The 16,537-nt window shown below is 40.0% G+C and overlaps 1 protein-coding gene across 1 annotated transcript in view; it reads left to right on the forward strand.

Annotated features, from left to right (window-relative positions):
- The window catches only part of PTPRO (protein tyrosine phosphatase receptor type O), a 149,148-nt gene that overhangs the window by 128,971 nt on the left and 3,640 nt on the right, over positions 1 to 16,537 (forward strand). The window contains 8 exon segments of the mRNA XM_071732992.1: positions 1,127 to 1,210; positions 4,469 to 4,504; positions 6,067 to 6,148; positions 7,184 to 7,274; positions 7,742 to 7,818; positions 10,172 to 10,306; positions 11,302 to 11,424; positions 14,108 to 14,262. Coding sequence (XP_071589093.1) covers positions 1,127 to 1,210; positions 4,469 to 4,504; positions 6,067 to 6,148; positions 7,184 to 7,274; positions 7,742 to 7,818; positions 10,172 to 10,306; positions 11,302 to 11,424; positions 14,108 to 14,262 — 783 coding nt within the window.

A 16,537-nucleotide genomic window follows, 5' to 3' on the forward strand; every position in this document is an offset into this window, starting at 1 on the left:
CTGGTTGGAAGCATAACATGAGAGATGATTATATTTGACATGACTTGTATTTCAGGGAAAACCCAATATTTGCATACTTTGTAAGAGATGAGTACTGGAAAGGGAAATTTCAGTTTTTGGTTCTTCAGAACAGCTGTAGAAGGATGGTGTTGGTTTTAGGACAGCAGATTTTCTGATGGGGAAAAACACACTGAGGGTATATTTGGCAAAAATACCCTGCCAGTGGGGTAATTTTTATTTAAGTTTCATGAGTTATTCACTTTTGGCAAAGTACTAGTTGCCCAATCCACCAGTAGCTAGAATAGACCTGAATGGGTTTCCTGGACTATATCATAGAATGAGTATTATATATATCTTTACATATGCATATATTAAAACAGAATCTGGTAAACAGGTTGCAAATAGAGAAGTTTAGAATTAGTTTGTACTTAAAGTTCCTTCAGTCACAAATGAAATCTGCTGTGAATAGCTATTCATAGAAACCACAGTTAGAAGAAGGTCAAGTAAAGTTTTGCTGAAAACCTAGGGGAGAACTTAAAGCACTTAAAAATGGGACTCTGCAAAATGTCATATGGCTGTTTTCAGAAATTTCTCTCAGTAGAGAGTATTAAGAGATACTGGAATGATCTGAATTTCTCTCTGATACGGATGTTCTGATATCCAGAGGATCACTTGCAGGAACACATGAGGGAGATTATCATAGCTGTGCACGGTAAAAACAAAATATATTTGTCCTGAAGTATCTCAAAACAACAGAAAATAGACTTGACAGTGCCCATGGAATGGCCATAAACCTCTGGATGAAATTTAAAACCACATCTTACTCTAGAAAAATCTGCCAGTTTATTAACATCGATTTAGAACAACAGGGCTGAACCAGTACTGTAAAAAACATTTCTTTTGATCATGTAGAAATTTATTTTGAGTAGCTGAAGATCCCACACAGGGTGTCAGGTTGAGGACTAAAACTTCTATGGATGCTAATAATATTCTTATTAAATAAGTAAGAGGAAGCCTTTATCAGTTTAGCTGATTTTTAAAATTTGCTGATATCCTTATTTCTGTTTGTCTTACTAACTCTCCTCACTTTTTCATCTTTATGTATGTTATTTATTAATGCTCACAGGCGTAGAAGTGTATTTGCTTTCCTAACTCTGCTACCCTCATGCCTTTGGACTGATTATCTTTTGGCATTTTATATAAATCCTTGGTAAGTGTTTTACTTGTTTTTTTCGTATGCAATGTCTAAAGAATGTTAATTTCTATTACATGAAAAATGTGGGATACCTTTGTTTTCAAATGTGTCAAACCTTTTGAAGATATAATTTTCTTGTACTAGAACATGGATCGGAGAGGATGTGGGTATCAAAGTCTTTGCTACCCTGCTTCATCTAGTTTGTCTGATTATGTTCCAACCCATTTTGCTATTAAAAAGCTAATCTTATGGTAGTTGTCACATTGATCTCATTGATTTTTGCAATTTTCGCCATTTCATTGTAAATTCTGGCCTCTTCTGTTCCAGTTACTCATCTATGCATTGCCTGGCATTGCTGCCTGCTGCTGCTGCTTTTCTATTACTAAAATGGTTTGATTGTGCCTCACCTGTTTGGTGTGTGTGTCAAATACCTCAGTTTTTAGGAGCTCAGTTACATTCTCCTAACATTAATAAAATCTTTGGTTTTGGAAAAAATAGTTCATTGAGAATTGATACAGTCTGGCAGTCCCCAAATGCAAAAAATTGGATCCTTGTGTGTGCATCTCTCTGTGTATGTGTGTATGTTCAGTAGTTTAGTCTGTAAATAGTTTATGAAGACTTACTAAATGACTGATTGGTTATTTTTAAATACCTAACCAACAAAGCCCTAGGGTTTAGAATCAGAATTGGTTTACAAATCACTTAACGAATAATTATAATTGGCTGATATAAAAATGCTTAATTTATATAAAAGAAACTTAAGCTCCTGGTAGTCTTGAGTGCAAGGTATAGAGGTTTACAAAAATGTAGTACTGAGGCTAAGAATTATTTTTAATCAAACATTTTCCCTGGCCTTACCATGCAGCACTAAAGTCTTGGCAGTCAGACATCAAAATCTTCAGCACAGGGATTTCTGAGACTGGTTTTCCTGGGGTCACATTGGGTTTGTAGGAAAACCCAACTAAATTTTCAGTGGGCCAAGAGATCAGTGACATTATGTAACTAAAGAAAGGTCCATTTCTTCCCCCATGAAAATACAAGGTTATTGTCCACCCTCACAGCTGGGGAGTGGATGGATGTCTTTCACAACATAACATAAGCCTTAGAGAGATGACTTGCAACTTGTTTGATGTAAACTCAACCACTGAAGTTGCCCACTGATGGAGGCAGCAGGTTTATTATCATGAAGGTCACATTATGTCTCTCAATTCACTAATGATCCAAAAGCCCAAGGTGGGCACTGTCAGTGGCGCTGTTTCTAGAAGAGTCTTCTTTTATCCCTTTGCTTCTTTTTGTTTTCTCTGTATTAATATGCATTAACTCACCTTTCCAGATGTGTGTCCTCAGAGGTTTCCTCTTCAATCAAGATACCCAGTTTAGTCTAATTGACCAGGTTTAAAGGGATTGAAGTTGAATGACAGGAGATTAATACCTCTCTTAGCATTATAATCTATAGGGTAAATGGAAGAACAGATGAAACACCATCTAATGTTTCACATGTCTTTGTCTTGCAAACAAATTGGTTTAAAACATTTATGAACATTCAGGAGACAATTGCAATGCTAAGAAATGAAGGCCTCTTGAGACTGCCAAAGCACAGGAAATTGTTGCCAAGAATTGGATGTCAATAATTTGTTTTATTGCCTCTTGAAGTGTTCCTTGGAGAAGCATTCTTAGAAGCATTCTCATCATAAACAGCACTGAGATATTTTTTCCATTTGAAATGAATTTCAGTGTTACTGACATTAAAAGGTTTACCACAGCCACAGGGGATAGAAATGTGTTGAATAATTTAGAAAAATTAATTTTAAGATTTAATTGGAAAAAAAATATTTGAATATGTAGAATAAATACTACTAGGCTATGTGTATGGTACACATTAATGTACATATACTATACAGATAGTATGTGTATAGATAACATGCTATTATGAAGAGGTCTATAATATTTGAAAATTAAAGCTTTGCCATGTAAATCTCTATAGTAGCATACCTTAACAAGGTAACAAAATTACTATACACATTGTGGCCGCTCCATAACTGAATATTTTGTAAAATTTAAGTTTGGAAGCTTGGTTTTTTGGTTCTTTTCCTTTAAAAATACTCTACGTTTTAACATTTCTTTCTGTATATTTTCATTCTCTTGAAATTAAATGTCTACACCTTTAATTTACTAATTGAAGTTTTGGTCTAAGTTCTCTAGAACTAATTTTAATATATATCATGATATTAAAAATAGCATCATTATAATGTGGTGAATGAACAGATATTGTTTAATATCCAGGAAAACAAATAATTACACTACTAAAATCCCTTCAGAGTAAGTGAGAATCTGTGCTCTGTGGCTGTTTTGATTGAGGGGATCAGCTCTAGCCAAATTATTCCAGGTTTACTCTTTTTGTGCATCTGATTTGATTGATTGATTAACTTTTTTGTGTGACAACAAAATGATTATGCACACATGCTTCCTCCAAAAAACCCATATTATGGTAGTTATTGTAGTGGAGTTCTTAAGTCCATATCTCATGGGTTATACAGCTTAACACATCTAAGCTTTGTCACAATAGTCTCTAGTGAATTATAGCACTTATAAATCACATGAAGACAGTGTATTACATGACTGGCATAATTATCTCTAGCTGCTCAAAGTCAATTAAAATTATCTAAGGTTTGTGCTCAAGTCCTGCTGGTGTCAGTAGGTTGTTTGCCATTGTCTTCATTGATCATCATCAGCAGGTTATGAAATCGGTGGGAAATAGTGTTCAGGCCCTTTCCTTTTTCCTTCACCCTTCCTTGAATTTACAAATGATGATCTTCCCTCTTTAGCCAAGAGATGCTTCTCACTCCTTATTGCTCTCTAGTGTTGGTATCCGTGTTCCCAGCCTGCTGGAGCCAGAGCAGCCCTGGGGGCACCATGGTGCCCCATCCCCTACAACAGCACAGCTCCCACCAGGCTTGGTAAGACTCTGGCTCTGCGGACTCAGCCCTGGCCCACCCAAAGCCAGGTGGTTCAGGGTTTGTAAAGGACCCATGGCTTGTGTTGGGCACAGGTTTTCCCTTTCATAAGCAGCTCCTTCTCAGAGACACAGAATGAAAACGCATCCTGGTGTTGTTGGTGGACATGTTGCTATCAGCTTAAAAATGTCCAAGTTCCCGTCACCAGTCTCATCCTGAGTGTGATGGTGAACAGGAAACATGTTCTTAAATCAGTACTAACTTTGAATAAAGACTATACAATAGTTTAATGACTGAAAAACACTTCTTATTTTTACAGGAGTAAAAATGGATTAAAGAAGAGAAAGCTAACCAAGTATGTAACTTCTTTGATATTTAAAGTAATATAAATATATATCATCTTAGACTAAACATACATCATGGAGTACATAGTATTAGTGATATTGCAGTTACAGATACAGAAAACTTCTTGTTAAACTGTGAGAGTTTGTCCTGTGAGAGGTACCTGAAGGCAGAAAACAAACAATAATTGGACAAAAGCAATTCTTCTCAACAGATAGGTTGTGGTAAAACAGCTCCTTACTGATAGAAAATTAATCATCTGGGAAAAGATCAATTAGCCAACTTAGTGATTCCAACAGAGCTTATCTTTAGTTAAAAATTACAAATGGGGAAAAACTGGGATGCATTTGTTTGTGGTGATATTTCCCACTTGACATGAAGATCTCATTAGGGTTGTTGCTAGAACATTAGATCATTAATGCTAACGGGTAAACAGGAGTAATTAGATGGTGATAAGACAGGTTCCTCTGGGCATATTGCCTCAAAGTAAATTAAAAGATTACTGTGTACATGCTTCAGTAGCTTGTAAATTAGAGCAGGATAATTAGGTGAGGGAAGGTGTTTACCTGTGTTTCGTTATGCAGAGTGTTAGCCTAATGATTTCTCCGTTATGTTCAGAGGCTGTGCCTGTGCTAACCAGATAGAGCCTCACCTGGCAAATAAAGAGTGTGGGATGATGGGAGTTGCTGAATGAAGGCTAATTGGGACCTGATGAAGCTTTGAGTGGTTTTGTATAGTAATATCCCACTTTCTTTAGCCATTTTCTCTCTGCAAGGACAATTTGACCTCTAGTGACGAATGTCTGTAGTTCTTAAAGCCACCAGATATTGCAGTCAAAGCAGTGGCATCCAAAATGCTATTTAAGGGTTTGTTTTGTGGAACTTTTTTTTTTTTTTTAAATCAAAATCTAAATATGAAAGGCATTTTCTGCATGAGCAAAGCTTAGATGGGTTTTAAAAGTGTCTCTGCCAGATGCAAAAATGTCTGAAAGCTACATTTTATATGGCACAAAAGGTGACTTGGTTACAGCAGCAAGCTTCCCTGGTGCCAGAATCAAGCTGGTGGGATGATACTGAGAATGGGTCTGCAATGGGGAATCACTGTTTATCATGGTCCTACATATGCTTTTGGGACATCCCCACCTGAAAAAACAGTTCAAGGGCCAGGGAATCGTAGGAAGAGTGTATGGGCCATTCTCTTCTCCTCAGACCAGTGGTTTCCCTCCATTGGTGGGACACCCTCAGCTGGGACAACTCCATCCCTCCCAACCCAAATTATGCTTACAATAGTCAGCACCAGCAGCTACAATATTGAGGTTTGACAGAAGGATTAGTACCCCTATGGCAGCCTCCCTGTCTTGTGCCATTACCATAAGATGCAGATAATGAGCAATATGCCCACCATTTGGTGGCAATGAATCACAAGATATTTGTTTTCCTCTTTATTGCTTCTTTCTAGCATTAATATGTGCAAATACATACTCATGGCTTTATAGTGTTCTGGGGGAAAATAGAAATAAAATGTACAAAAAAGTTGGGGTTTTTTCCTTAATTTCTATGTGTTTCTCTTTTAAAGCCCTGTCCAGTTGGATGATTTTGATGGTTACATCAAGGATATGGCCAAAGATTCAGATTATAAATTTTCTCTGCAATTTGAGGTAAATCTGGGGAGACCTTGTCCTCTCTTAACTTCTATGCCTGGATCAGCTTTTTTATGTTTGCATGGTGTGTTCCTGTGCTCTGTGTTGTTTAATGTGTGCTGTTGCTAAGTGGGTCAGCTTTACTTCCAGTTCTGCAGAATTTAAAAATGGGCCTTGGTATCATTAAGACTGTATTTGGTAGGCTGATTTGAGTGGCTCACCACATTTATTTCAAGATAATTGTCAGGCTGACACACTTCCTCCAAGTTCAGGACATGCTGGCAGCCTGGATTGAATTCAGGATTTTAATGTCTTTTATTTATTTAGTGCCCTTAATTTAAGGGGAAGCACTGGAACAAGAAAGTCACATCAAAAGCCTCTTTTAGAGCAAGGAGTTATCTCTTAGATCAGTTCAGGAATATTCTCTTACTTATCCAGAATTTAAAGTCGGTTTAGTAGTATAAAACTAAAAAGCTTAGGGCTATCTCCCAAATACTTAAATATGGAAAAGGAGTAGGGAGGACTGTCAGAGTGTTACCACCATACTGGGTGGCTGACATGTTCCCTTCCTGCCAGTCAAAAGGTCTCTGGTTGATGTATCATCTATTAGATGTAGCTGCTGAAGGCAATGACTAGAAAGATCTTCCAAGCTTTCCCCAGCATCAAGATTAAAAGCCACTCATGAACTTGAGGATAACCTTTTAAGTGGGCTGGACAACCACCACAGAAACCACCACAGGTCAGCCTCCTGGTTTGACACCATTTTGGCTAATTAGGTGGGGGTGGAGAGAAGCAGCCTGCAGCCCCAGAGTTGCCTGGCAGCCACGCTTTGGCAGCAGCAGTAGGAGGGACCACATCATTCCTCTCTAGCAACATGTTTGGAGCCAAATTCAGAGGTATCAGATATCAAAATTCGGGATAATCCTGCTGTCAGTTTATAAAGTGATTTATGAACATTTTTCAGTCTGGTACCTGCCACAAGTAATCATCAAAAAAAATTTTTTTTGAGTGTTTGTGAGTTCGACCTTGGTGTTTTTCTTTCTGTTACCCCAGGAGCTAAAATTGATTGGGCTTGACATACCCCACTTTGCTGCTGACCTTCCCATGAATCGTTGTAAAAATCGCTACACAAACATCCTGCCATGTAAGTACAATACATACAGGCTCCTGCTCCCTCGAGAGGGAAATAGGAGTTATAATAAAAGAACTGGAGAATCACGGCAGATTTTCTGACTAATAGAAGCCTGTTCTAAAGCCTGGCCTTAGAGAGAACCAGGCAACAGATGTTTTTGTTAGCTTTGATGAGATGTATCTTTTGGGGGATGTTATTCATGACAGGAGTCTGGAGGTGAGAAACACAAGATCATTTCTGCTACTGAGTAGTGTTACTATATTCTTCTTACGTTTCTAATGAAACCTAAGGGAGCCCAAAAGAATGGCAGTTGTGAGCAGTAGTGATGGTGCATCCATACTGTGTTTACTGATGCAAACATTGGTTTTTTTAATGCTTTTTTTTTTTTTCAGTTTTTGTGTGAATAATTTAAATTTTGCCTAGTTGGAGATGAGAGTCATGTTTGAAAGACAAATTTATTTATTTATTTCCTTTCACAGATGATTTCAGTCGTGTCCGCTTAGTTTCAATGAATGAAGAAGAAGGATCTGACTACATTAATGCCAACTACATTCCTGTGAGTACAGAGGTTCTGGATGGTTTAAAGAACAGTGTCCTGTGCAACAGTTAGAGTGTGTCACCTGAAAATAGCACAGTATCTTCAGGGAGCTCAGTCACATTCTCAACAGCTCCTTCAGCTTCCAGTATTTTGTCTGTCAGGAGCTGTGCTTTTTGCCAGCCACCAAAAAGTAAAAAAAAAAAAAACCTGTGTGTGGGGGAGAAGATTTTTTTGTGTATTCTCATTCAATATTACTGAGTGAGCTGTGAATGTATGCAAAACCCAGATGGGACTAGTAAAGAAATAGAGAGGAAGTGTTAAGTGGTTCAGTGGCTTTTTAGGAAAGCTAGGAAAAATACAAACTTCTGAGTAAGTTTTCTAGATTTCTGCAGCACGTGGAAGAATTAAGCAAGACACCAAAACTGAGGAAATGCACACAGCCCAGATGGTGCATGGAGAGAACTTCTGCTGTCTTCTTTGTTTCTGTGGCTCCCTATGTTCTTCCCTCTGCCCAGCAGAGAGCATCCATTTCCCAGGGCCTAGCTGGGAAATGGATGTTTTTAGGAGAATTAAACTATACACAGAGCTGTTGTAAAACATTTTGGCACTGAGGGTGGGCCGAAAACCTCACCAGCTCTTTTCACTCTTGTCTGAGCAAGTCACTGAGGCTTATCCCTGCTGCTGCATCAGGTTTGCCCCTCTGCTGTCCCCTCCTTTCTGTGGCTCAGTGTCAGCTCTGTCAGGCAGAGCAGCCCCCACTGGATCACTCTGTGGGGAGGGGAGGAATGACACCACAGCACCTATTTAGAAAAACCCCTTTCACCTGTGGACCACAGCAGATGAGCATTTCTTCAGCTTTGCCATGAAGACAGAGCTGGCCCTGGCTGAGCTGGAGAGAGCTGACTCAGGGTTATGGAAAAGGGAGGAGCCCTCAGATGAGTCAGTGAAACCAGTTCTTTGTCACTGTGTCACTGCCCATGCTGAGCTCCTTGCTTCTGCTTAGTTTCTGTATGTCAAAAGCATGAACCTAAACACTGAAGCTGCAGATCCCTGAGCTTGCAGCGAGTCACGAAACTAAAAATATTTGAACATTAAAAAGCATCGTTCGCAACTCAGGGAATTTATGTGACATGGGATTATGGATAACAGGATTTTATGTAGTGGTCCTTTTGGGATTGCTCAGTTCTACTTTTTTGTAGTCTACATCTCTTTAGTTCTACTTACAGCATAAAGCTGGCCATAGAAACTGGGACAGACATGTCATCTTATTGCTTGGCTTTTCTTGACAAGTTCTTCTTCATTGAGCACTTGCCTCCAAACACAAATGCTAGTGGTGATCTGTGTCTCTTCGATAATAGAGATTTGACACTTAGGTCAGACATAACCCATGCAGACAAACAAACAGCAAATTCCATGTACTGCAAGAGCTCAGGCTGAGCTGACTTCTAGAAAAATCTGGAGGAAGCCATTTATGGAAAGTGCTCCCAAATATTTTTACAATCCACATGCTGTGGCAGCACAGAAATTGTCCACTTTACATGGGATCCTGCTGTGTGTTGAATGAATCTTTTGCTCTTATTAGGAATATCAAATAAGCTTCCAAATGATACAGTCTCAGCAAAGATGGCTATAGCAGATTCCAAAATGGCCATTCTGGGGATCTTTTATTGCAGGCTTTATAATGCTCTTTTTTTTTTTTTTTTTTTTTTTTTTGAGAGGGGAAGTCTTTCCAACTAAAAGCATGTTGATAAAGACAGGAGAAGGAATTTATCTGAGGTTCAAGAGAACATAGCAATGTTAAACTGTTAAGAGTATTGACTCAGACTGTTCTCTACTATTTTAAGCATAATTCTAATTAGTATTGTACTAATTTAAATTAAACGTGCATAATATACTCCTGTTCATTGGTACCTTCCACTTACATCAGTGTCTGAAAATCACCACAGGTTCTTCTTGGGATGGGCAGGCTAGCATCTGTAATTGGTTTTATGTCTATAACTTAGCACTCTTTTAAATTACGAAACCTGAAAGGAACTGGAACTTTGATTTATGATTCTAATTCTTGCTTTGTTTGGTTTTTTTTTAATGTTGCCTTTTCTGCTCTCTGGGCAAAGGATTTGTATAGTAACAGCTTCATCTTCTGTCCTTCATTCTAGATTGCTTACATTTTGGGAGGACCATAAAAAACTAGCAAAAATTGTGATCTCAAAATAAATACAAGAAATAAAGAAGTAGTTTCTTTATATTAGAAATCACCTTTTAAAATACAAAGCCAGACTTCAGCAAGTTAAAAAATACATATGCTAGAAAAAAAAAAGTGTTCTGAAGCAAAATTATGTTGGTAAACAGCACCTGTCTCTTTGTTTCTTAGGGTTATAATTCACCCCAGGAATACATTGCAACCCAAGGACCCCTGCCAGAAACTAGGAACGATTTTTGGAAGATGGTGCTCCAGCAAAAATCTCAAATTATTGTTATGCTCACTCAATGTAATGAGAAAAGAAGGGTATGTAACAAAATCTTGCACATAGTATAAAAGAAACTACTCTGAAAACATCATTACTTTCTGGTGATTGAATTTCTTTGCATTGTTCTCTGATCATGGCAGGCATTTCAGGTTGATTAAGGGGCTGGAGCATCTTTCACATAAGGAGAGGCTGAGAGAGCTGGGACTCTTCAGCCTGGAAAAGACAAATCTCAGGGTATTTTGTCACTGGGGATAAATACCTGATGGGAGGGAATGGGGATAAATACCTGATGGGAGGGAATGGAGACAAGGGACCCCTCAGTTTTACCCAGTGACTGGACAAGAGGCAACAGGCATAAATTAAAACACATAAAGATTCATCTGAGAGCAGGAAACATTTTTTACTGTGAGGGTGACTGAGCCACTAGCACAGGTTGCCCTGAGGTTGTAGAGTCTACATCCTTGGAGATATTTAAAAGTTATCTGAGCTTGGTCCTGAACAGCCTGCCCTAAGTGGCCATACTTGAGCAGGTGGATTGGACAAGGTGGCCTCCAGAGTTCCTCTCCAGCCTCAACCATTCAGTGGTTCTGCAATTTTAACTTTAAAGAGTAATAAAATTAAAGTATTATGCTTTACATTTTCTTTGAAATTATAATAGAAATACTTGGAATATATGTACATATATATATATATTTAATAAGCATATTCTTATTCCTCGTGTTTTGCTCCTTTTAGACCTATTCTGTTAGGAACAGTAATGATCTACAAAGGCACTATGTATTTCCATTTTTTGGTATACTAATGCTACCTTTCAGAAAAACAATGCATTTTTTATGTTCACAAATGCACAAATAAAAATGATCAGGCTGAAAGTCATTGCAGAATATATTACCTCTTATTGCAGCATCAAGTAAATAGTGCTACAGACATTTCTAAAACTGAGATTCAGAATGCTTTTCATTGTGCTTTTTTACATATGCATCTATATATATTTATATAACTACAAATATGTAAGTATTTATTTCCCTTTCAGGTGAAATGTGATCATTACTGGCCTTTTACAGAAGATCCTGTTGCATATGGGGACATCACAGTGGAGATGCTGTCTGAGGAGGAGCACACAGACTGGGTTTACAGGAATTTCCGAATTAGCTATGTAAGTAAAATGTTTTTCGTGGCCCTGCTGAAAGAGGGTAATGTTGGTCCAGCCTTTTCTTTAACTTTTGTCAATTTCTAGCACCCAGGAGAAAGAGAAAGATTGATAGCTTTACCTTCAGTCCACACAGGCAAATGACTAAACCAAACAACTTTACTCTAAAATTGTCATTTCTGAATTTCTCAGCAAGACTGAAGCAAGAGTAGTATCAGAGTTCTGGACATACCTGTGTTACCAATAGTGACAACAAATGTGTAAACTTCTTTCCTTTATCTCAGGTATATCTTCCTTCTATTAGCGATTTAAAACCTGAAACAACCAACACAGAAATTGAAAATCTTTTTCAGAATGGCAATTCTGCAGTATTTGTGTATTCCTGTAAAGTATGCAAACCCATGTTGAGAACATGTGATTTCCAAATCAAAGCTGTTCAGATTTTTCAAGCATTTCTTCCAGCTTTGTTTCCTGCATCAGCTTGTTGCCAGAACCAGCTTGTGAAGGAAAGGCTAGAGATTTGGAGGGGACATAAAAAAAGCTGGGCACTGTCACATCAGCATCAGTCCAGGACCTTAGTCCTACCCAGCCATGCCTGCTGCATTACAAAGTGCCCACAGGGTGCAGACTAGGAGTCCAGACACATAAAAGATGATGTCTTGCACTGATGGCATCCATTTAAAATAGTGACAAGACTGCTGTTTGCTGTTTGGGCAGCTACTTTGAGGTCTTTTGCATTGATCTCATTTTTAAATCCTTTGCCTAAGGACCTGTTGTTGCCTGTGACTGGAGAGAGGTTACTGAAGTAGGGGGATGTACCCTGGACCCAGATGGCAGAACCAAAAGTATTGATTGCCATGGGTTTTGCTGATGACACTGCCCTCTCCCTTCCTTTAAGTCTCAAAGACAAAACATGATGTGTTGAGGATCTTATTTCACATAAAGCCACTAGAATACTTAGCATCATAAATGTTTGGGTTTCTTATAAAATGGTATTTTTCTAAAGATTTCCTTGCTCCTGTAATGACTTTTCTTCCCATTTGTTTTTTGGTTTTTTTTTTCTTTGAAACTCAAAAACTCTCAAGAGTCCAGTATTGATTGCTTGCCAACAGCACTGTTTTTTATCTGTGGCAAAATGAGAAAAGGAGAGGGAACGGAGCTGAAAAAAGATGAAAGCCTAAACTTGAAAAATACAATTCTTGATTTGAAAGTCAAGTAAAATTGAACCAGCGGGAGGAAAAAAATAAAACAAAAGAAAACAAAACTACAAATCCCAAACTCAGAAACAAGAGTTCATGACTTTTTGGTAATGATGGCTTTTATACTCCATCTGCTTTTTAATCAAGCAGCATGTAGATTCTTTGTTACTTTTTTTGACTGGCTTTACTTTCTTAGGCTGTACTTTTGTGGAAAAAAACCCAAACAAAATGGGTTTAGGAAGGGCAGGTCCTGTCTGACCAACCTGATCTCCTTTTATGATCAGGTGACCCACCTGGTGGATGAGGGGAAGGCTGTGGATGTGGTCTATCTGGACTTCAGCAAGGCCTTTGACACCGTCTCCCACAGCATTCTCCTGAAAAAGCTTGGACAGGGGCATCTGCGCTGGGTTAGGAACTGGCTGGATGGCCGGGCCCAGAGAGTGGTGCTGAACGGTGCTGCATCCAGTTGGCGGCCGGTCACCAGTGGTGTCTCCCAGGGATCAGTGTTGGGCCCAGTTCTGTTTAATATCTTTATTGATGATTTAGATGAAGGGATTGAGTCCATCATCAGCAAATTTGCAGATGACACTAAGCTGGGGGGCAGTGTGGATCAGCTGGAAGGCAGGAGGGCTCTGCAGAGGGACCTGGACAGACTGGAGAGTTGGGCTGATTCCAATGGGATGAGGTTCAACACGGCCAAGTGCCGGGTCCTGCACTTTGGCCACAACAACCCCATGGGGAGCTCCAGGATGGGCAGAGAGTGGCTGAGAGCAGCCAGGCAGAAAGGGACCTGGGAGTCTGGATTGACAGGAAGCTGAACATGAGCCAGCAGTGTGCCCAGGTGGCCAAGAAGGCCAATGGCATCCTGGCCTGTATCAGGAACAGCGTGGCCAGCAGGCCCAAGGAAGTGATTCTGCCCCTGTACTCAGCGCTGGTGAGGCCACACCTCGAGTACTGTGTCCAGTTCTGGGCCCCTCAGTTCAGGAAGGATATCGAGGTCCTGGAGCAGGTCCAAAGGAGGGCAACTGGGCTGGTGAAGGGACTCGAGCACAGATCCTATGAGGTGAAGCTGAGGGAGCTGGGGCTGTTCAGCCTAGAGAAGAGGAGGCTCAGGGGAGACCTCATCACTCTCTACAACTCCCTGAAAGGAGGGTGTAGCCGGGGGGGGTTGGTCCCTTTTCCCAGGCAACCCTCAGCAAGACAAGAGGGCACGGTCTCAAGTTGTGCCAGGGGAGGTTTAGGTTGGACATTAGAAAGAATTTCTTTTCGGAGAGGGTGATCAAACACCGGAATGGGCTGCCCAGGGAAGTAGTGGATTCTCCGTGCCTGGAGATCTTTAAAAAGAGACTGGATGTGGCACTCAGTGCCATGGTCTGGTAACCGTGGCAGTAGTGGATCGAGGGTTGGACTTGATGATCTCAGAGGTCCCTTCCAACCCAGCCAATTCTATGATTCTATGATTCATCCTGCTGTTCTGCTTCTCCTGCTAGGCTGATGAGGTGCAAGATGTGATGCATTTTAACTACACTGCCTGGCCAGATCATGGTGTCCCCACGACCAACGCTGCCGAAAGCATCCTCCAGTTTGTTCAGATGGTCAGGCAGAATTCAGCAAAGAGTAAAGGCCCCATGGTCATACACTGCAGGTAAATACTTCAAAGAAATGGAGAACTGAAGATGCAACTTATTTAATAGGTTGGAAAACAGTTGAAAGGAAGATTTGGGGTTCTGCTTATCTCTTAGCTGGTTCTCTTTGGTCTAAAGGGTAAAAGATTGGTCCACAGCTTTGACTACAGCAGACCAGGGATTTCAGCCTTGCATCCATAGATACCAAGGCATTTCTTTCTAGAGGAGAATCATCTCTTTGGTTGTTACCACCATATGGCTTCAGGAGGTGCAGCAGGCAGTCCTTTTTCACACCAGCTCAGAGCCTGCCTCTGTTTTCTCATTTTCACACCTTCATGATACAGATGCTGTTGTCTGGTCAGTAGCCTGCTGCAGCATGCTGCTCCCCTGCAGATGTGTGTGTGTGTGCAGATCCTTCTCCTCTGGTCATTCAACTTTGAGTACATTCAGGAGGGGACATGAAGCATGCTAACCTGTGCTGGTAGTTATACCAGTATCCCATGATAACAGTTACATGAGGTTTTTGGGTTTGAGAAATGCTGTTTTATATACCTCCAGATTTATTTCCTGTGCATCATCTGGCCTTTTGTTAAGGTGATCAGTTAGTTGCCTTTCTGGGGGCAGCTACCATGTTAATGGTGATATCATACCAGGTTGGTTCCTGATGCAATTCTTCCAATTGACTTCAAACCATTTTGTTGTCCCTCATGCAAGAGTTACAGACAACAGATTTATCAGAAACATAAACGTCCACAAGTTGCAGTGGACAAATGTGCATATATTTTGCTGACACACTCCAAACAGAAGGAGTCAAGGCCTGTGGAATTTAACTTCAGCCAACACTACATCATCTACCCCAGGGACAGCAGTTAGGTGTCCACTCAAGGTGTCTGCACCCTCCAGCATTGTCTTTCCTAGTGCTGCTGTGACGATCAGCACTGACACTCTCTTGCCTCCACTTTGCATGCATTTGAAAGTTCCTTCCCAGAAAAGTCTCATAGAGTGATACCATTGCTTGTTTCCAGTTTTGGCACTTAGTGTTCTACTGCAATGCAAAACAAATGCATTTCTGAAAGCAGTAAGTCCTGCTTCCTTCCCCTGTAACTTAATGGAGAAATTCATAGGGGACACTGTCCTGGGAAAAGAAAGGTGCTAGAAAGACAAACAAAAAATGTATATGTAGTGCTATGAAATCAAATCTCTTACATACCACTTAGTTGTTCTGGGAAGCAATAGTAGCGTCAGAGAACTGGGTAACAACTGCTGTATTTTCTTCTTAATTAGGATACTTATAAGAGGAGAGAGATGTTCAGATAGTATACATAAAGTACACTGTTCATCTTGGACCACATAGTTTATAATCAGCAATGCTTTGAGGTTAGTGAGAGGGAAGAAGAAAGAATGCATACTTCAGCTACTACAGCAATTGTTCTCAAGGGTTAAAGAAGTCATAGAACTGACATTGCAACTTCTCCATGTGTTATTTCTGAATTTATCAATTAATGAGTCAGTCAAATAAGTAGATCATAAGCTCTGTTGTATTCCTCCCATTGAATATATTGACTATTTTTTAAACACAGGAAAAAAGCAACCCTGCTTCATGAAAGTTATGTTGAACCGAGTTGAGATGAACTGTTGCAAGTATTTTCAAGGCTGTTCTGAAAAATAGGACAAGAGAGCAGAAAAAATTTTTGAGAAAACATACACTTCTATCCTTAGAGATGATGCTGAGAATCGATATACAACTCTATAAAACCTCTAAACCACACCCAAAATGAAATCAGACTTAAATGTTAACATGCAAAATCAAAATGCAAAGATTTATATGCACAGTAGAATCTCCATATAAAAGCTGTGTGTCTTTTTTCTCATCATTAAGCTTCCCTTTGTAGGGATGAAGATTTTTCAGCTGAGGTGGTCGATGACCATTTCTGTCTCATGTTCCCAACACAGAAGTCCTGGTCCATAAACTTGGGGTGGTTTGTCCTTTTGAGGATGAAATGTAGTAGGGAAGTGCCCTTACCAAGCCAAGAACTTCGGGGGGCAGAGAACAGAACTGAATCCTGCAGGTTCAGCCCCAGCTGCCTCTTTTGAGGGCAGCTGTGAAAGGGGAAAGAGGAGACAGCTAAATGTGGATAAGGTTATGCACACAAATTCTGCATGTGAGTGCATAAAGAGGAGTATAGGAGGGTGAAATAACTGCAGAGCCATCCATTCTGGACATTCTGCCTAAGCAAGGTATGGAAGGGTTGCACAGGGTTAAATCTGTCAGATTAAGCAGCCCGTCTGACCTTG

Source organism: Heliangelus exortis, chromosome 1 (assembly GCF_036169615.1).
Source record: "Heliangelus exortis chromosome 1, bHelExo1.hap1, whole genome shotgun sequence".
Taxonomy (NCBI): Eukaryota; Metazoa; Chordata; class Aves; order Apodiformes; family Trochilidae; genus Heliangelus; species Heliangelus exortis.